Source organism: Podarcis melisellensis (assembly GCF_964234715.1).
Source record: "Podarcis melisellensis genome assembly, chromosome: 16".
Classification (NCBI taxonomy): Eukaryota; Metazoa; Chordata; class Lepidosauria; order Squamata; family Lacertidae; genus Podarcis; species Podarcis melisellensis.
The window spans coordinates 10,283,685-10,304,480 of record NC_138533.1 but is presented as its reverse complement, the minus strand read 5'-3'; the positions used below and the strand labels follow the sequence as shown (position 1 = coordinate 10,304,480).

Below are 20,796 nucleotides of genomic sequence, written 5' to 3'. Positions count from 1 at the left end.
AACAGCTTGCAGACACTTAATTGGCTTAGGATATTATCTATGTTAAGTGTCGAATTAATATGTTTAATTTCATAATGTGAAGATCTAAGGATGTTAATGTTTAAGTTAAATTTTATAAGAACTGTGATTTGGAAAACCCTTAAAAGGATATGCAATGAAATCCAACCAAGGGGAAGCGAGGAAGTCACGTGACAATGTTAATAAGTGTAATTTTCAACAAGGCTATGATTTATGTTTGTTTTCAAATAAGGCTATGATTTATGTTTGTTATGTGTTTGTTTATAATGTGAAAACCAATAATTTTTTTTTTAAAAAAGCAGGGCTGGAGGAACCTGCCTGGCCTTCCAGCCGTTGCTGAACTGCAACTCCCAGCAACCCCAGCAGCCAGCAACGCCCAAAAGGTCGAGGAGAGCATGACGGGAGTTGTAGTCCCGCAACTCGCAAGGCAAAGCAACATTACCCTTCTTTCCAGGTGGGCGCGCGCCTCTTCCTCATTCCTATCTCTGCGGCTCCATGACGCCTCGCCCAACCCACCGCACGTCCGGCGACGCCAGCACGTTCCTACGCCGCCTTCCCTCCCTCCCTCCCCCATACGTGCCGTACGTGGCGTGCGTATGTGCGTATGCTGGGCGCGCGTCGATCGCGAGCGCAACGGCGACGGCGACGCATGCGCGCCGCCACTCGCCCGTTCTCTCGGAGCAGCTGGCTTCGTCCCTCAGTTCGGGGAAGTGGGGAGACGAGGAGCCGCCGCCGCCGCCGCCAAGACGGACTTCTTGTGGGACAAGCGCACCGGGCTGGCGGCCAAGAGGGTGCGGGAAAGTGCGGGGGGAGGGCTGTTCTGGACGGGGGGGGGCGAGGGGAGTTCGCCCTCCGCCCCTCCCCCCGCTGTGGGGTTGGGGGGCGTCTATGGGGCAGGACGGGGCGGGGCTCATGAGGGGCAGACTAGGCCCAGGCGGTGCTGTGGGAGGGGGGGTGACCTGGGGCAGCTCTTCCCTCGGTTCTCTTTCATTATTATAATTACTATTATTATTAATCACCTCTCATTAATTGCCTTTCAGTTAATTACATCACAATAATGGGGGTCGAGAACAGTTATTGCATTATTATGTACAGTTATTTCGTGAACAGTTATTGCATTATTATTATTATTATTGTTAATGACCTCTCGTTAATTACCCTTCAGTTAATTACATCACAATAATGGGGGGTCGTGAACAGTCGCCCCCACGACCACACTTAGGCCTTGGGAACAACCAGGCGACCCCAGCAGGGTGGGCCTCTGAGAGAGCCCTACTGGCAGCCTTATTTATTTTCCTGTATAGGCCGCTCGATTGTAAACACAGGAACCCCTCGGAGTGGCTGGGGGAAAGCAGCGAATAGCTCAGTTGGTAGAGCATTAGGGTCTTAATGCCAGGGTCGGTTGGGCAGAAGGTTGTGGGGGGGGGTCTAGAGATGACCCTCGTGGTCCCTTCCACCTCTGCAAGTCTGGTATTCCATGAAATTGTCCTGCTGCTGCAGTTGTAGTTGTAGTGGGTGAGGAGGGGCAGCTCTTGACTTGGCTCTCTCTTTCTTTGCTCTTGTCGTCGTTTATCGCGTTTGTATTCCACCTTTTCTTCCGAGGAGCTGAAGGTGTTATTGCTGGCTTGTGCTCTCTCTCTCTCTCTCTCTCTCTCTCTCTCTCTCTCTCTCTCTCTTCCACCCACCATTAATCACCTTCCCTAGCACTACATCATCACCCATTGTTGTTGTAGGGGTGGTGATTAACAGCAACCACAACCACACTTAGGCATTGTTTACAGCACAGTCCTAATGCAGGCAGCACCAGGATGTGTGGATTGTGTTGGGCTAAGAGCCCAACTCCGGGGTGTTATTTGTTTCATATAATTTATTATCTGCAGCTTGATTGTAAAAACCAAATAAACCTCAAAAGGGTTTACAAAAAGAGTAAAGCGGTGAAATTATCAGTAAAGAAACCTCAGCTATTTGAAACAAAAAACCAGAACCAGATTAAAATGCATGTCAGCATTCTGCCTATCTGGAAATGCTTGTCTAAGCAAGAAAATGTTTTTAGCAGGTGCTGAAAAAAGTACAGTGAAGTTGTGTAGACCTCCTGTAATCGGGAGCTGTGTTAGGACCCACCCTCTTTTGACTATTTTAAATACTGAATTTTAAACAGAAGAGCCTAAGAAAGGGCCTATCTAGTCCAGCATCCTGTTCTTAACAGTGAGCAATCAGATTTTCAGGTTCCTTTGAGAAACCTGCAAATTATTTTAAGTTGTTGTAACTCTGTCCTGGGACCTGCAGGTGAAAGACAGGCAATACCAATAATAAAAATAATATTTGAAACATTTGTATACCACTTAATTATTTGCATTTCTATGTGGTGCCTATAAATGACAATCCACCGAAAACAGGACAACAAGCAAATTTATCATAAAATCAGATGTTTTATTTATTAGTTGCTTGTTTCTGAGGGTGGTTTTCATATACATTCAGAGAGAGAGAGAGAGAGGCCAACTTAAAATCTGTTGACTTCTGTGGGACTTGGTTTGATAAAATTCCATCACTCTAGGGAAGTGACAAGAGCAGCCCCTTTGGGGTGGCTTTTCATTGCAATAATGACAATGCCACTGTTATTTCTTTATTACATGTATATCCCACCATACCTCCAAGGAGCTCAAGGTGGCATACATTGGTCTCCCCCTCCCCATTTTTATCTTCACAAGAACACTTTGAGGTAGGTTAGGCTAAGAGACAGCTGCTGCTAGCTCAGGATCACTCACAGCTGAGCGGGGAATTGGACCCAGGTCTCCTAGAGTTCTAGCTCACCACTTGAACTATTATGTGCCACACTGGCACATTAACACGGTTAACAGCAGTCCTTTTTTTTAAATAATTATATTTTATTAATTTTCCATACAATCGTACCACATTACAATTTCTGTTGAACTTTTCGGTTATTTGACTTCCTTCGGCTTTTCTGCCAATCATTCGAATTTAATTTCTTTAAATACATATTTCCAAATTTTGATATTGCCTTTATGCCTTCCCCCCTCTTATATTTTACTTTTTTACAATATTTCTTATTTTATCACAGAGCTTCTCTAAATGCCACTAACGTTATTTCGTTATCACTTATACATTCCCAGTAATCTGTTAATTTTCCCCAGTCCTCGATGAATTTTTGATCTCGTTGATATCTGATCTTCCCAGTCAGTTTATCAAGTTCTGCATAGTCCATCAGCTTCGTTCTCCATTCCTCCAACGTTGGTAATTGTTCTTGTTTCCATTTCTGAGCCAGTAATATTCTTGCCGCTGTTGCTGCATATTGGAAGATTTTATGGTCCTTTCTATTTATTTCATTGCCTACAATTCCTAAGAGAAAAGTGCTTTTATTTTCTAGGGGGGAAAGGTTCTGGTACTCAGCATGAGATAAAGGCATTTGAAAGCAGCCCTGAATCAGGAAGTTTTTTCATGCTTGATGTTTTATTGTATTTTTATATTTTGCTGGAAGCTGCCCAGAGTGGCTGGGGAAACCCAGCCAGATTTGGGTGGGGGAATAAATAATAAAATTATTAAAGTTATTATTAACATCATGCCCTTTATATACCGTACCCAACACCAGCATTGTAGGGTGACTACTGTAGCTTTTCAGTAGAGGAGGCTGACTTTCTTTTCATTAGCATGATTTTGTCATTGAATATGAAAAGTAATGACATTGTTGAGTAATGTGTCTGTAATAGATGCAGCACAATTGTGTGTGAAATGTGTTACACTGACAGCAGGGTAAGAGGCTGGCTCCTGCTAGCATTATTTATTAGTAGTATATCAGTAGTAGTAATAGTAGTAATGACTTAACAACAGTAGCATTGTTAATAGTGTATTTGCAGTATTTTCAACACCATAATTGTATCTGAGGTGGGTGACGAGAGTAGTTTTTCAGTTCAAGTGTTGTTGCTTTTTAATTTAATAATGATGCTTATATTATTCAACCCTGTAATTCATAATATACATAGCACCGCCACTGATAGTGGGTAGGAAGGACAGATTTTCAAGGGACAGGTTCTGTTTTTAAAATTAGTTTCGTTAATATTAATGATAAATTAACAGCAGCTTTGTTAACAGTGTGTCGTCGTCCCCCCCCCATGGGTGGTCCGGAGGCTGACAAGAGAGCATTGCCTTTTCAGAGGTGGCCCCTGCTTGTGGAATGCTCTTCCCGGGAAGGCTCACCTGGCACCATCTTTTATTTCTAGTTGCTAGGCAAAGACTCTCCTCTTCACCTGCACTTTTTGCCCTTAACTTGAAGTGTTTCAGGCATTTCTGGCCTCTTTGAGTGGGGCAGGATCTGTGAGCACTGGCAGAGGAAGAGGAGTGCGGGGGGAAGCTCCGTGAAGCTCCGCCACTGTCTGTGAGACCCATCATTTCAAGATGTGGTTTTAAGGCTTTTACCCGAATTGTTTTAATGAAGGTCGCTTTACATCACTTTTGTGAGGAAAGTGACTAACGAAGATAAATAATATTATTTTTATAATATGTCATCATTTGTTGGCAAGGCACCTAATATATGTGTTTTAGGTACTGTAAAAAAAAAGGTGTGGTGTGGATGTGGCCTAAGAAACTGATTTAGATACAGACTAAGAAATGGATGTAGATAAATAATTCTGGACACTATTTGTATATTGAATTATTTTTTATCCTACTGGGTTTTTTTTAAAAGTCTGTAATGAATCCTGCTGCCTATGTGTGTCCTAGCTGTCTTATTCTGCTCCTTTTAGAGTTCCTTGTTTTTTAAAAGTTTGCTTTGTAAATTATTAGTCTGAACTGAAAATGGAGCTGCATTTTTGTGTGTGTCCTTGTGCTTTGTCTCCAGCTCAGCTTTGAGTGTGTTTGTAGTTGGTGCCGGTTTTCTTTTCTTTTCCTGCAGGGTTTCTAAAATGGTTTTCTTTGTGGTTCTTTTATCTCTTTCGCATGCTGCTTTGAGTGTGTGGAAAGGTGGTGGGTTGCATGGATTTATGAATCTCAAGCTCTTCTTGGCATGCTTAAACTCTGGAATGTGCTCCCACCTGAGCAGGTACTGAGGGCCACCTACTTGGATGGCTTCAAGTTTAAAAGAGAATTAGGCAAGGTCATGGAAGAGAAACTTGCACAGCTTCCTGTGTATCAATGAACACAAGGACCTCATGGCGTAGAGGTGGGCAGAAAGACCGGGGGGGGGTGTATTTGTGATAGATTGGCAAGGATTTCTGATTCTCAGCTGTTTTAACAAGAGCAGTAACGAAAGCTCCCCTCCCACAATGGTGCATTCCATGACATCTTTTATTTAGGTGTAAGTCCCAGTGTGGCAGTTGGAATTTCCTCCCCAGGTTACAATTGCTGTGAATTCAAAGCAAAGGCGTGGGCAAGTGCATGCTCTGAGGCACTGGCCAGGAATGGAGGGAACTGTAGCCCTGCAAGATCTGGAAAGATACAGGCTCCTCCATCCCTGGGGGATAGGAAGAGCTATTTTAAGAGCAATTTGGAAACTCTGTATGGTCTTTTAAATAGCTCTTGTAAATGGCTCTTGATTGGATGTAACAGCATAATAGCAGGGCTTTTTTAATTAATGAAAAGCTTGTATAGATTAGTTTGTGTCAAAACACTATTTTGTTGACTGCTGGGGAAAGCCCTTTGTTTTATTTTTTTTGCAATTCAAAACAGGCTCCTCCCCACCATTAACGTTTTAATTGCTGCTCACCTGTTGGCCAGTTTAGGTAGCCCCATTTAACCCTTCTTTCTTTTCCTTGCAGATGCCTCATTCCAGAAGGTTCCGCTCTTCAGAACGCAGCAGCCGAGGCAGCTTCCACGAGCGCTACAGAAGCCGCAAGCACAAGAGGAGGCGGAGTCGCTCGCGGTCGAGCAGCAGCGAGCGGCGCCACCGCAGGGAAGACAGCTATCATGTCCGTTCCCGCAGGTGAGCACGTGAGCAGAAGGTACCAAGAGCCAGCGCTGGCTGTGGCACCTGGAACAGGACCCTAGGAAAGAGTGGCTCTGGGTGAATGACCCAACATTCCCCAGCCTGGTGCCCTCTAGATCAGCCCTCTAGATTCAAAGTCATTCGTAATTGTATTTGTATGCCGCTTTATGCACCAAAATAATCATGCTCCAAGTGGCTTAAAACAAAGAAAACAGGAACATACGGATTTCAAAATCAAATAGTGCAAAAGCAATTTCATAAGAACACAATAAAACAATAGCAAATATAACAACATACAAAAAGCAACATTTCAGTACCGTCACTTTAACTATAGCATCCTATAGTAAAAATAGCAAGGGAGCTTGAAAGTTTCACCTTGGTCCTAGAAACAAGCCTCCCGTTATGTTGTTGCAAGTTTTATAAGCAAACCCCAAATCTTTATTGCTTGTAATCCTTTAAGTGGTCTTTTTTATTTTGTTGGCAACTTACGATGCTGTGTTGTCAATTATGGCAATAAATTGGTTGGTCACCATTCCAAGATGCTTTGGATTTTCAGGTTGCCATGCCAAAAAGATTGGGATCCGCTGTTCTAGATGAGGTTAGACTCCAGCTCCCATCATCCCTGACCATTGGCTGTGCCTGCTGGGGCTGATGGGAGTTGGAGTCTGGAAGCCATCAGTTCAGGGAAGGCTGAAGGTCCCTGAGGCTTCTGTCTATATGGTGTGTGTGTGTGTTTGCAATGCCCATTCTTCCATGCTTTTGAGATGTACACCTGGGGGGAAAGAAACATGGTAAGCTCCCTGATGAGGCCTATTTTGTTTGTTTGTGTATATGCATAGCTGTCAACTTTTCCCTTTTTTTGTGAGGAATCCTATTCAGAATAAGGAAATTTCCCTTTAAAAAAGGGAAATGTTGACAGCTATGGTGTGTGTGTGTGTATTTATATATATATAAATAAAAAATAAATTTATATATATATAAATTTCAGAGGGGTAGTTGTGTATGATGCAGCGTACATAAAGGAAAGTACTTCTTCACACAGTGCACTGTTAAACTATGTAACTCGCTTCCACAGGGGCCGGGCTGGCCACCAGCTTGGATGCTTTTAAAGGAGGATTAGAACAATTCCTGGAGGATGAGGCTATCAGTGGCTAATGGCACAATGGCTGTGCCCTTCCTCTACTGTCAGAGGCAGCAGGCCCCTCGATACCAGGAACTGGGAACCACACATGGATGGAGTTGCTGCTGCCCTGAGGTCCTGCTTGCAGGCTTCCCATTGGGGCATCTGGTTGGCCACTGTGAGAACAGGATGCTGGACTAGATAGGCCGTTGGCCTGATCCAGCAGGGCTCTTCTCGTGTCCTTGCATAAAGAGGGCCTTCTCTGACACTTTCATAAAAACTGTTTGGTGCACAATGAGTGGCTGAGAAGAGTGAGAACAGTGGCTGAGAACAGATACGTCCACAGCGCAAAGGACGATTGCAAACCGGGGCTGGGGACAACTGTTAATTAAATGCGAGGCGTATCGCTTGTCACTGAGATGCAACAACTTCGCACGCCGCAGCTCTTACATGTCACAGCACTTGGGTCCAGGGGGGCTGGGCAGGCAACAGGCGCAAGCAGGTCAGGGGAGGGCAAGCCTGGCCCAGGCGGCACTGTGAACCAGCCTTGCCCAACACCCTTTGCCTCTGCTCCTGGACGCTGGCTGAACTGTGCCATGTTTCTCCCCGCTGCCCTTCTCCCAGCTACGATGACCACTCCTCCGATCGGCGCGCCTACGACCGGCGCTACTGCGACGGCTATCGGCGAGACGGGTACAGCCGCGAGCGGGGCGACGCCTACTACGAGCCTGACTACCACCACTCCTACGAGTATCAGCGTTCCCGGGACGGCAGCTACCGCAGTTGCAAAAGCAGCCGCCGGAAGCGACGGCGGAGACGCCGCCGCAGCCGCTCTTTCAGCCGCTCCTCATCGGTGAGTAGTTGTTGCGGCCTCCAGAGGCAGCCAGAGTTCTTCCGCGAGAAACACAACTGTGCAGTGGATGCTTTGGAGGCCCTGGTGTTAGTCCCGAGCCCCCTTCCGTTCCAGAAATGTCCACTCTACTTGGAGGTCTGTCCTGCTCTGTTGAGAGTCCTAGATTGCTCCCGCCCTTGTCTTTTGGTAAGGATGGTTACTAGCTATAATGGCTCTGCTCTGCCTCCACAGTTGAAGGCAGTATTGCTTCCGAATACCATTCACAAGAGGGAGAGTGCTGTTTTGCTCAGGCTCAGGGTGCTGGACTGGATGGACAATTAGCGTGATCTGGCAGGGCTCTGATTGTGCTCTTACGATGGACAGCAAATGCTGCTGCATTAGGGACGTAAGAAGAGTCCCTTCTCCCCAGTGGCCAAGTTGGTCCTCCTGTGATGCCATCAATCGGAGCATGATGGTAATAGTCTTCTCCCTGGCTACTGTTTTCTAGGGGGCAGGCTGCCCCTGATCTCAAAGCTAGCACCAGCCACTGATGTCCTTCCCCACCTCATGAATTTGCCTGCATCCCCTTTTAAGGTCACCTGAGGCGCTCTCAGAGGGCTCAGGCCAGCCAGTGTCGAGGGTGGACTCATGCGTCCCGATCTGAGAGTTTTCAGACTTCTCTAGACGCACAGGCAAGGCCTGTGATTTTGTGCTAAAAAGAAGATTCACAGTTTGACTTCTTGTGACGACAGCCTCGCCACGGGTGCGTGTAAATGATTTCAGCCTATCCCTTGCAGTGGGCCTCCTCAGCTTGTTTGCTCCCAGGTGGCTGTCTTCACCTCCACATGCAAGTAGGGAGTAGAGGCCTCTGGCACCCTGCTGGCTCCATAGTCTAAATTTCAGGACCATGGTCCATCTAGCTCAGTATTCCCTACACTGACTGGCAGAGGCTCTCCTGGATTTCAGACAGGGGGTCTCTCCCTGTCCTACCTGAAGATGCAGCATCGGCGAAACAGATGCTGTGCCCCTGAGCTATATGTCTTTCTCCCCACCCTGTTGTAAACCCAACAGGAATGCCAGACTGGCAACCTGTGAGAGTATGAAATAGAAAACCAACTTTGTATTCCATCTATCTAGCCCAGTCTTTACATAGCCTGACCGGCAGTATCTCTCTCGTTTATTTGGGGCAGAGGACCTTTCCCAGCCTTACATGGAGATGCCAGCAACTGAGCAGGGGACCTTTTTTGCTTGCAAAGGATGTAGTCCGTTGAATTCTCTGCATATGAAGCTACTGAATACTGAGTGAAACAGCTGGTTCATTTTGCCCAAGACCAGCTCGCTTGATAGAGTTTGAAGAGGTTTTTAAAGTGAGCAAGCTCTGTGTTATAGGAAGAAAACAGGTAGACCTCTTGGATACTCCCAGAACAGTGGGTGCTTGCCAGCTTTTTAACAGTTCTCATGGGGAATCTGTGGCTTTCCTGATACTGCTGGACTACAGTATGTCCAGTGATTATGGGAGCTGTTGCCCAGCAACTTCTGGAGGTTGATAGGTTTTCTGTCGCTTCCCAGGACAGGCATGGGCTTTATTGTAGAATTGGTGTGTCCCCAACTTCTGATAGCTGACACACATACCTTTCCCCGAACTAACAAATGAGGATGTTAAAAACTGAGGACACAATTCCTTCTTGCACCTAAAAACATGTTGCCTTTGAGGTTCTGTAAGAGTATGAACCAACAACTCCTTTGTTTTCTGTCATGTGTCTGCTTGTCCTGGTCATACCTCTCGACTGGAAGGCCAGAGCAGTGACTTAGTCCAGAGATGCAGCAGGCAGCTTCGTACAAGAGCTCTTGCTCACACACTGTGCAAACATGCTGCAAAATTATCTTCTCCCCTGAAAGCAGAGGCTGTTCAGAAGGAGGCATGGCCAGAGCACCAAATGGTGCAGAGAAACAACAGTCAGGCTCTTCCACTCATGAGTCCTCTGGACTTTTGGGATCCTTGAACCAGGAAATGTTCTGGTACACGGCGTAGGTACATAACTGACCCAGCTTTTTTGGTTAGTGAATAGAGCTCAGCCAAAGTTCCACCTTACGGGGAGCTGTGTGCTTCAACCTAATTTCTCTCCCCGTGGTAACTGGGGAAAAGGCGCCCTGAGGTTATAGCTTCTGGGAACATGGGGGATCTTCCTTAGACCAGTTCAGGCCTTTTGCCCATCTAGCCCAGTAGATTCTGACTGTCAGTGCTTCTCCTTGACCTCGGACAGAGAAAGGTCTTGCCCATCACCAGCTGCCTGGAGTTGCCAGGGACTTAACCCTGGGCCTTCAGTCTACAGAGCATGTGCTCAGCCATCAAAGTCCAGTTCCTTCCCTTCTCTGCATGTTGGGGGTAAGCAAGTCTAGGAGGCTGGAAAGGGTGAGGTTGACCATGGAGGATTTCCACCCCTTGCCACTGTTCGTCTGGTGGGGTCTGCTTCAAGCAAGCCCTATCCCTTTCCTGTGGTTGCTGAGCTTCTGGCTGGTGAGCCACTGTCCGTGTGCTCTTCCAGCATGTAGACCCTATCATGCGAGGACCCAACTTTTCTCTCTGCCCTGTCCTTTTTTACTGCCTTGGGTGGGTCTGTTTTGTGGAAGACTTTCTCCATATATATATATATTTATATATTTTACTACTACTTCTTTGATTATACATTTTATTTTTATTTTTTTAAAAGAGAGATTTCCTAAGCGAGTGTGTGTGTTATCTTGACTTTTTTTTCCCTTGCAATATCCCTTATCGTTTATATATATATGCGCCTCTGCGCCGTATGAATTGGCCTGGGAATCGTCCCTCCTTCCTTCCTCAAATCTGCCAACGGGCCTACCTACCATTTCCATGGGTGACGCTTGGCTGGCTGGCTTGCCCCTGCGCTGGTTTGAAAACGCCCCGAATTGGCCGGGTGAATGAATGAATGAAAACACGAAAACCCTCCCCTCCTCCGCCTGTGCCTGCGTTTTTGGGGACCCCCCCGCAGCGGAGTCAGCAAAGCGGCCGGAGAGCCAAGAGCGTGGAAGACGACGACGAAGGCCACCTCGTCTATCGCATCGGCGACTGGCTTCAAGAAAGATGTACAGCCAAATCGTAACATAATCTAGTCTCTAGTTAAGCTCCCGTTGCAGTCGCGCAGTTGCTCTCTTAGCTTCCCCTTCCCGCCCTGTTCCTTTTTTATTTTTCTTCGCAGTATTAATTGTTGTTGTTGTTATTTTTTTTAAGGGAAAAAAAAAAGCCCAGCCCTTCTTCTGTTTCCTTTTCTTTAAAGAGTCTCCCTTCCCAACTCCATTCTCTGTTATCTTTTCATATTGTTACCCAAAGTGTCAGGGATTGAATTAGTTTGCAGGGGCCTCCCTGTCTTGGCTCTTTGAGCTGGCAAAGGCAGCCTTTGTGATGGTGTGTTAATGCGCTGTGACCAGACACTGCTTGTTCTCTTACATTCTCTTTCTCTCTTTCTCTGTCTCTCTCTCCTTTCTCAGACGAGATTATTAGCACCCTCGGAGAGGGCACTTTTGGCCGGGTGGTACAGTGTGTGGATCACCGCAGGTGAGTGAGCCAGTGGCAGAAGGAAGCAGCATTTGGGATTCTTGTCTGAGCGGCAGCTGTGCTGGCCACTTGCAGCAAACATAGCAAATGTGTTCTGCTTAAAGGCTTGGGCTGAATCGTGCATTGTGGGCTGGAACTGCTTTTGTGTGAGGAACAGCAAAAGCACCTGGGCAATCCTCCAGCTTAGAAAAAAGGAGTGACTCAGGAGTTGTGGGGAAGGGCCCTAGCTCACTGCTAGAGCAGCTGCTTTACATGCCGGAGGTCCCAGCCTCAATCCCCAGGTAGGGCTGGGGAAAAGGCTCCTGTCTGAAACCCAGGAAAGTCAGCATAGCCTGTACTGAACTAGAGGGACCCAATGGTCTGACTCAGTAGAAGGCAGATTCCTAGAGTGTCTCTAGGATACAGCAGTAGCTCAGTTGGCCATAGGTCAGTTGTAGAGCATCCGATTTGTGTACAGGAAGTCCCAGGTTCAATGTGAAGCATCTCCAGGTAGGGCTGGAAATGTCCCCTCCTTGAAACCCCAGAGAGCCTGTGCTGGTCAGTGTAGACAGTACTGAGCTAGATGTTCTAATGGTTTGACTAGTACAGGGCTCAGTCATAACCACTTCTGGAGGGCTCCACAGGTTCTCTATAGTTGAGATGATCAATAGCATTTCAAGCATTTCTCCCCGCCTTCTTCCACCCAAATACCTTGATTCTGAGATACTTCTCCTGCATTCCTCCCAAGGGGCAATACACGGGTGGCTCTAAAAATAATCAAGAATGTGGAAAAGTACAAAGAGGCAGCTCGGCTGGAGATCAACGTGCTGGAGAAAATTAACGAGAAGGATCCGGAGAACAAGAAGTGAGTAGCTCTAACACATCTGCAAATAGGTGTGTGCAGCCTCTGCAAAATCTCTTGTCAAGGAGAAGAACTCCGGCCCAGCCTTTTCCCCCCTGGTTTGCCTTCCTAGACCAGGTCCAGGAACTCCTGGCTTTCTCCTACAATGCCACCTAGTGGAGATTACTTATATTTCTGTAAAGGAACTCAAGGGCAGTGTAGAAATGTCTTTACCAGTGGTAGCTGGTGGCCGTTGGGTTAGGCAGGTTAGACTGAGAGAAGTAGCAGCCAGCCTATGGCCCACCTAGTAAGCAGAGTTGTTGCAACAGCCAAGGGGGGAGCTGAGCATCACTGTTCTCCAAGCATAATTCAAAGTGTTGGTGCTGACCTTTAAAGCCCTAAACGGCCTTGGTCCAGTATACCTGAAGGAGCATCTCCACCCCCATCGTTCTGCCCGGACACTGAGGTCCAGCGCTGAGGGCCTTCTGGAGGTTCCTTCGCTGCGAGAAGCCAAGTTACAGAGAACCAGGCAGAGGGCCTTCTCGGTAGTGGCACCTGCCCTGTGGAACGCCCTCCCACCAGATGTCAAAGAGAAAAACAACTACCAGACTTTTAGAAGACATCTGAAGGCAGCCCTCTTTAGGGAAGCTTTTAATGTTTAACAGACTACTGTATTTTAATATTCTGTTGGAAGCCGCCCAGAGTGGCTGGGGAAACCCAGCCAGATGGTGGGGTATAAATAATAAATAATTATAATTATTATTATTATTACTATTATTATTATTTATATTCTCAGCGGAGGCAATGGAGAGGTCTTGCTGTCCCTTCTCTCTCCTGCTTTAACCTGATAAAACGGCTGCAGCTAGTTGAGGGGGGAGGGTTTTTGAAAAGAATAATCTTTGTTGGATTACCATATATAATAGCAATTATATAACATGACATCCCCTCACCCCCATAACCAGTATTAGGTTGCACATTAACATGAACAATTCTTATAAATATCTACAAATTATCTAAATGTCCGGCTTGTAACGTTCTGGAGACAGCACAAAACTTGTGCTATCTGTCTCAGTCATTCCCAAGGAAGAAATATAGTTCAAGCCGTCCTCTTCAGGATAGCAATACATGCAAAGATGCTTTGTGGAGAGTTTTATCTTCCAAGACCAGTGTCATTCGTATATGGAGTAAATGGCCACCATATTGCAAATCCCCCTCCCCAGTTTTATAACTTCTGAGTTATTTTCTCAGGAGTGGCCAATTACCAGACATTTTTGTACCCCGAGTCGTGGTATAGTCCTTGTGTGAGGCCCTCAAGGTTTCAGCCATAGCTAGCCGAGTGGCCAGTAAAAGAATAAGCAATAAATATTTGCAAGTCCCATCATTCTCCTCCTGTAGCCTGATAAAACAACTGCAGCGAGTTGCAGGGAGGAGTCTTCAACTGCCTGTGCCTTTCTCTGTCCTCCAGCCTGTGCGTGCAGATGTACGATTGGTTCGACTATCACGGTCACATGTGCATTTCCTTCGAGCTTCTGGGACTCAGCACCTTTGACTTCCTGAAGGACAACAATTACCTGCCTTACCCCCTCCACCAGATAAGGCACATGGCCTATCAAGTGTGCCTGGCTGTCAAATGTGAGTGCCAAGAGCAGACACAATCTGGGGTGGGAGGGCAAGTGGGGACAAGAGGCTGCAGGAAGACGCCGGCCTGCTGGATCTGGACGGTTTAATGCATTTATTTATTTATTTAGACCATTTCTGTTTAAAAAAAAGGCTGCAGCTCTTGAGTTGCAGCTTTTTGTAGTTTAGAGAAAAGCTGAACAAGAGGTGACATGAAGTTTGTAAAACAATGCATGGCCTGGAGAAAGTACACAAGAGCCCAGCAGGATCAGGCCAGTGCTCCATCTAGTCCAGCATCCTGTTCTCACAGTGGCCACCAGATGCCTAGAAAGCAGGACCCGAGCAGAAAAATGCAGTTCCCTCTTGTGTTTTTCAGCAGCTGGTATTCAGCATTATTACTACAAACTTGCCTCACAGGGGAGTTGCAGGGACAGACCCAGAACATGCAGTCTTCCCTCTTCCTGGACTCGAGAACCTGGAACAGGTTCTTACATTTTGCATACCCGGAAGGTAGAGCCACCTGTACAAAGTCGAGAGGTTTTTGCATCTTCGCAGACACCTCTGCCCCACTCTGTCCTCCATTCTGGCAAGCCAGAGGGGTGGTTGCAGTTCAAGGACACGTTCCAGCCACACAAATGCACTTCAGGAGGAGACAGAGCAGGGCTGCTGAGAGGTGTAGTCTGAGGAGCCTCTCAGAGACTCAGTGGAGAGGTACCTGAGGCCACATTTGGTCTTCAGTTCCTCACTCACCTCTGCCACAGATCTCTGGAAGGCTGAGCTTGCTTTGCACGAAAAATGTCCACACACAAACTTTGAAATCTCCAGTTAAAATAATCCCAGGCAGAAAAGCCAGATGACACCTCTGTGTGCCCTTCGATGAGACATTACTCTCCATCAGTCTCTGTAGAAAGCAACTTGGTTTTGTTCAGTTGCAGCCAGGAGGGAAGTGTCCCCTAAAAGTGCATGTGTTAAACCTGGAAAGATGAAAATGTTGTCTTTAAAAGGTTTCCAAGGAGAGGGCTTGGATGGGAGGGGAGCTGACCTGTGGCCTGGTTCACGTGGAGAACTTTAAGAGCCGTGCAGGTTGAATGAGTACAGCTTTTCCTTTGCAAGTTTTAACATCCTGCCTTATACCCACCTCTCATGTCAGAATCTGACCTGGTTTCATTTCCTCCCTCCCCCTTCAGTTTTGCATGAAAACAAGCTCACGCATACGGATCTCAAGCCCGAAAACATCCTCTTTGTCAACTCTGATTATGAGATGACCTACAACCTGGAAAAGGTGAGTCTGTGCGTTGGATAAATCCGTATCGTACTGCAACAAACAGGCCAGAGCAGGGGTGGCCAAAACTCCCTTTGCACTTTGCAATCTGCGCAGCATTGGCTCCAGGGAGGAAAGAGTGATGAGCAGGGCTGATTGGCAGGATATAGGAAGCTGCTAGGCACTGATTCGAGACCTTTGGGCCATCTAGCTCAGTATTGTCTACACTGACTGGCAGCACCTCTGCAGGGTTTCAGGAAGGGAGTCTCTACCCACCCTAACTGGAGGTGCCGGAGAATGAACCAGGAATCGTCTGCATGTAAAGCTGCGTCCTTTCCCCATCCTTGCCTGGGACATCAATCAAGGCGTGGTGAACCTTTTTCAGCCTGAGGGCCACATTCCCTCTTGGGCAATCTTTCAGGGGCCAGAGGCAAAAGTGGGCAGAGCAACAAATGCCAAGTTTCCCCAATGTGCAGTAGGCTAGTTTCAGCGTTTCCCAAACTTGAGTCTCCAACTGTTTCTGGATGATGATGATAATAATAATATTAAAAAAATTATAATTTATACCCCGCCCATCTGGCTGGGTTTCCCCAGCCACTCTGGGCGGCTTCCAACAAAGTATTAAAATATAGTAGTCTGTTAAACATTAAAAGCTTCCCTAGAAAGGACTACAATTCCCATCATCCCTGACCATTGGTCCTGCTAGCTGGGGATGATGGGAGTTGTAGTCCAAAAACAGCTGGAGACCCAAGTTTGGGAAACACTGCTACCCACATTCAACCCCCCCCTTCTTGATCTTCCAAGCAAGAGGCATTATGGGAGTCCCAGGGCATATTCCAGCCAAGCAAAAAATGCTCAGAAGCCAGGGTGGGAGGTGAAGCAAGAGCTGCTGAGGGATGTGGCCTGGGGAAGAGGGGTGTAGCCAGATATAGAGGCACATGGCCCCAGAGCCTGACCCCCCCTCCATCCTGCATTAACTGCCCTTTCCCCTTCTTTTCTTCCCCTGTCTCCCCCTCCCCACAAGAAGCGAGACGAGCGGAGCGTCAAGAACACGGCCGTCCGGGTGGTCGATTTTGGCAGCGCCACCTTCGACCATGAGCACCACAGCACCATCGTTTCCACGCGGCACTACCGGGCCCCGGAAGTCATCCTGGGTCAGTGTCTTGGCTCTCACTCGATTTGGGGGTTGCTAGTGAGTTTGTGCAGGTGGGCAGGGCAGGACGATCCACACGTGACTGGGCTGGTGAGGAGAGGTGGGGCAGCGACGGGGCTGGGCAACCTGCTGAAATTCTTTCTCGGTATGACAGAGCTCGGTTGGACCCAGCCCTGTGACGTCTGGAGCATCGGCTGCATCATCTTCGAGTACTACATGGGTTTCACTTTGTTCCAGGTGAGCATCCCACAAGGTCTGTAGCACAAATTGCCTGAAGTGTCGGTTCTCAAAACTCTGTCCCCAGCACAAAGACCTCACTACAACACTGGCAACCAACTGTCAGGGGCTGGACTGAGGAGGAATGGTGGGAGCCACTGCTGCCGCTCACCTCTCTCTGCAGCTTCCTGGGAAGAGGAGGACAGTGTAGATTTAGAACAGTGGTTTGCCGAAAGGCATAGTTCAGGGGGAAAGCTGGGATATATTGGGGGAGCAGCAGGAAGGAGAAGCATCGGGGGAGAGAAATTTAACAGACTCAGTGTCTCTTGAAAGCATTCCTGATCCTCCCTCTCCCAAAACCAGACAGACTCTGTGAGTAGCAGAGCAGAAATCTCAGAGACAGAAAGCACTGACCAGCCGGCGCAGGGGTGATGTATATTAGGAGGGACTGAAGGGGTGGGACTTTACTTGGAGCAACACCATTATTGTAAAGACAGCGTTCCTTTGTCTCTCTCTGTGAATACTGAATAAATTACGTGGTAAGATTTCATTTATAGTCATAATTCTTGTTATGTTCGGTTCAGGTTACGTCTTTTCAGGTTGTGTCCCGTGGCGACCCGGAAGTACCGGAAACGGTTACTTCCAGGTTTCGCCGCTCGTGCATGTGAGCAAAATGACATCATGCGCAGAAGCGGCAAATCGCAACCCGTGCGTGTGCAGATGCAGGTTGCGTTCCTTTCAGGTTGCGAACGGGGATCCAGAACGGATCCTGTTCGCAACCAGAGGTATCACTGTATCTGCCTTTTGACTGCCACCGGAGGAGGGATTGTAATTTCCTGAAGCCTTGATAGAGCTTTGACACCAACTTCAAAACGAAATGTTATTTTGGCATATTGCCCCCCCAAAGCATTTTCAACCCCAAGCTGTTTTTCTTTCAGACCCATGATAACAGAGAGCATCTGGCAATGATGGAGCGAATCCTGGGTCCCCTTCCATCGAGGATGACCAGGAAGACCAGGTGGGGCCTTTTTGGTGCTCATGTGTGAGATGGGATGGGAAAATCTGAAACACTTCCTTTGGGGTTGTTGGGTGGGTGGCTGCTCCCTAACCCCTCCGCTCACCTGGCTTTTTGTAATCTGGCCCTCACCTGGCTGTTCCTCATTCACTGCAGGAAGCAGAAATACTTCTACCACGGCCGCCTGGACTGGGACGAGAACACCTCTGCTGGGCGCTATGTTCGAGAGAACTGCAAGCCGCTGAGAGTAAGGCTGCTTTGTGATGGGAGAGGGAGATAGGGATGTCACAGGGTCTGGGAGAAGGGTTGGGCAAGGCAGGTTGGCTGGCACCAGTGGAAACTCTGGGTAGGAGCAAAGAGCAGTTTCCACCTACGAAGTGGTCATATATAACGAGACATATGGAGAGCCTGCAGGATCAGCCAGTGGCCTATCTAGTCCAGCATCCAGTGGCTGGCCAGGTGCCCCAATGTGGAACCCTCAAGCAGGTCCTGAACACAAGAGCAACTCCCCTCTGGCCATGGAATAGCCAATTGGTAGCCTCACCCTCCCCAAATTTGCCCAATCCTCTTTTAAAGCCATCCAAGCTGTTGGCCGTCACTGCCCCCTGCGGGAGCAAGTTGCATAGCTCAGCTGTGCGCTGCATGAAGAAGTCCCGTGTTTTATCTGTCCTGAATCTTCCAACGTTCGTATTCCTTAGATGCCCCCAAGTTTTAGTGTTTCAGAGTGACGGGGGGGAGTCCTTTCCCTCTCCACTTTCTCCAGGCCATACATCTCTCTCATGCCACCTGTTACTCGCTAATAATAATAATAATAATAATAATAATAATAATTTATTTGTACCCCGCCCATCTGGCTGGGTTTCCCCAGCCACTCTGGGCGGCTTCCACAGAAACCAAAAATACACTAAAATATCACACATATTACTCTATAAACCAATGTTAAAAGATATAGTGCCAAATGGCTTCTTAAACCCAGGGTTACAAGTCCCCAAAACGGAATGCCTCAGTTGCCATTTGGGGGCCAGGCAGCTCAAAGGTCACGTTTTTCAGTACAACTTCTTGGTTCCTGAAATTGGTTCTGATTGTGCATATAAAGTATAATGGATAGAATTCTGCAGGATGGGGTCTTGGTGTGTGAAAACAATCCAGATCCAAGGATCCCCTGGCATTCATCTCCAGATGGTGGAGATGTCAGGCGCCGTCCACATGCCCAGGCATCTTCACTTGGCTGCATGTGGTCGATAGCCAGGGGCAAAATATGCATGGCAAATTTCGAACGCTGCTCTAAACCTAAGAATCGCCTTTCCTCATGAAGGGGGTTGCTGCATCCCCTTGATCATTCCGCTTGCCCATTGGGGAACTTTCCCCAGCTCTAGGTAAAGGTAAAGGGGACCCCTGACCATTAGGTCCAGTCGTGGCCGACTCTGGGGCTGCGGCGCTCATCTCGCTGTATTGGCCAAGGGAGACGGCGTACAGCTTCCGGGTCATGTGGCCAGCAGGACTAAGCCGCTTCTGGCGAACCAGAGCAGCGCACGGAAACACAGTTTACCTTCCCGCCGGAGCGGTACCTATTTATCTCCTTGCACTTTGACGTGCTTTTGAACTCCTAGGTTGGCAGGAGCAGGGACTGAGCAACGGGAGCTCACCCCACCACAGGGATTCGAACCACCAACCTTCTGATCGGCAAGTCCTAGGCTCTGTGGTTTAACCCACAGCGCCACCCGCATCCCAGCTCTACAATACAGTGGTACCTCGGGTTAAGTACTTAATTCGTTCCGGAGGTCCGTACTTAACCTGAAACTGTTCTTAACCTGAAGCACCACTTTAGCTGATGGGGCCTCCTGCAGCCACGCCGCCGGAGCACGATTTCTGTTCTCATCCTGAAGCACTATTTCTGGGTTAGCGGAGTCTGTAACCTGAAGCGTATGTAACCCGAGGTACCACTGTATCCCTTTTGTGGTGAGGCTACCAGAACAGCACACAGCATCCCTCTAGGTTTGCCTCCAGCAGCTGGTCTTTCCTTGTGTTCTGACAGCTGCCTTCTCCCCACAGAGGTACCTGGCCTCCGAGGCCGAAGAACACCACCAGCTCTTCGACCTCATCGAGGGCATGCTGGAATACGAGCCGGCCAAGCGGCTGACGCTGGCCGAGGCCCTGAAGCACCCCTTCTTCGACTCCCTGAAGTTGCAGCCTGGCCCCAAAGCCTGGGACTCCAGCCGTGACATCAGCCGGTGACCAGCGTAGCTCCTCCTCCCTGACTCATCCCCGCCCCCCTCGATACCTTCCCGCACATTCGGCCCCTGTGGAGGCTCGTGCAGGTTACGCTCATGCATTTTGGTGCTTTAAAAATAATAATAACAGGGACGACGATAATACAGACTGCGTCCTAATTCACCACAGGCTCCCCTTTTTGTTATCATGTAAAGCTTGTTAATATGTGAGATAGTGTGTGTATATATATATAAATATAAATATCTATAAATATCTATATAAACATGCAGGAAATCTTGTGGCATTTCCCACCTGCCCCCATTCCTGTAAATAATGTGACTCTCCCTCTGAATCGGTGCCCTCTTCTCCTCTCCTGCTCCTGCTGTACATAATTCCAGCCCCCTCTCTCCCCTCTGCAGCGTGTTCTCAACGTCCCCATGTAAGTTATAAGGCTGGTGGGATCCCCTTTGGGGAATTATTTTTGGATACTAAACCATAGCCCATTCCAATGCCAGGATTTTATATGGATTTTGTACAGTCTTTGTGGGAAAATGAAATAAAATATGACATGAATTAATGCTATAAGGGCTGCTGTTTGGGATTCTGGTTGTAGCTGTCTCCTTCCTTCTCTGTTTCTTTTGCCCACCTCAATCCTGACAGTGGTTAATAGGATTCCAGTGGGAAGTGGAATGTCTTAATAGTCCTCTGCCCCAACTATCATTTAAAGTTTGGTGAAGTTAAAACAGGTGGTATAGAGGTTGGAGCAGTGGGCCAGCGCCTGGGAGCCCAGGTTTCAAATCCTCACTCAGCCGTGTTGAGATTCCTGCATTACAGAGGGCTGGACTAGATGACTCTCGAGGTCCCTTCAACTCTACATTTCTATGAAGCTCTCGCTGTGTAGCCTCGGGCCAATCACTGCCTCAAAAGACACACAACACCACCAATTTGTGGAGGGTGGCGTTGCGTCCAAGTCATTCATAAAGTAGACCCATTGGAAATTAACCGCCCAGCGCTAGGCATGTCC

The 20,796-nt window shown here is 47.9% G+C and overlaps 2 protein-coding genes across 5 annotated transcripts in view; both read left to right on the top strand.

Moving 5' to 3' along the window:
- LOC309358665 (complexin-3-like) overlaps window positions 1–20,796 on the top strand; it is a 123,954-nt gene that overhangs the window by 88,798 nt on the left and 14,360 nt on the right. The window lies entirely within an intron of this gene.
- Window positions 648–20,357, top strand: CLK2 (CDC like kinase 2). Of its 4 annotated transcripts, none has more exons than XM_081891652.1 (13): window positions 648–809; window positions 5,787–5,950; window positions 7,698–7,926; window positions 10,917–11,010; window positions 11,413–11,479; window positions 12,207–12,323; window positions 13,765–13,931; window positions 15,104–15,198; window positions 16,202–16,331; window positions 16,485–16,567; window positions 17,485–17,564; window positions 17,718–17,808; window positions 19,614–20,357. In XM_081891652.1, the coding sequence occupies exons 2-13, from the start codon at window positions 5,787–5,789 to the stop codon at window positions 19,794–19,796; spliced, it is 1,500 nt and encodes a 499-aa protein (XP_081747778.1). In that variant the 5' UTR covers window positions 648–809; the 3' UTR covers window positions 19,797–20,357. The 4 variants fall into 4 exon arrangements, with proteins under 4 accessions (XP_081747778.1, XP_081747777.1, XP_081747776.1 ...); XM_081891651.1 differs by having other exon boundaries at window positions 673–809; window positions 16,205–16,331; XM_081891650.1 differs by lacking the exon at window positions 648–809 and adding an exon at window positions 3,772–3,918.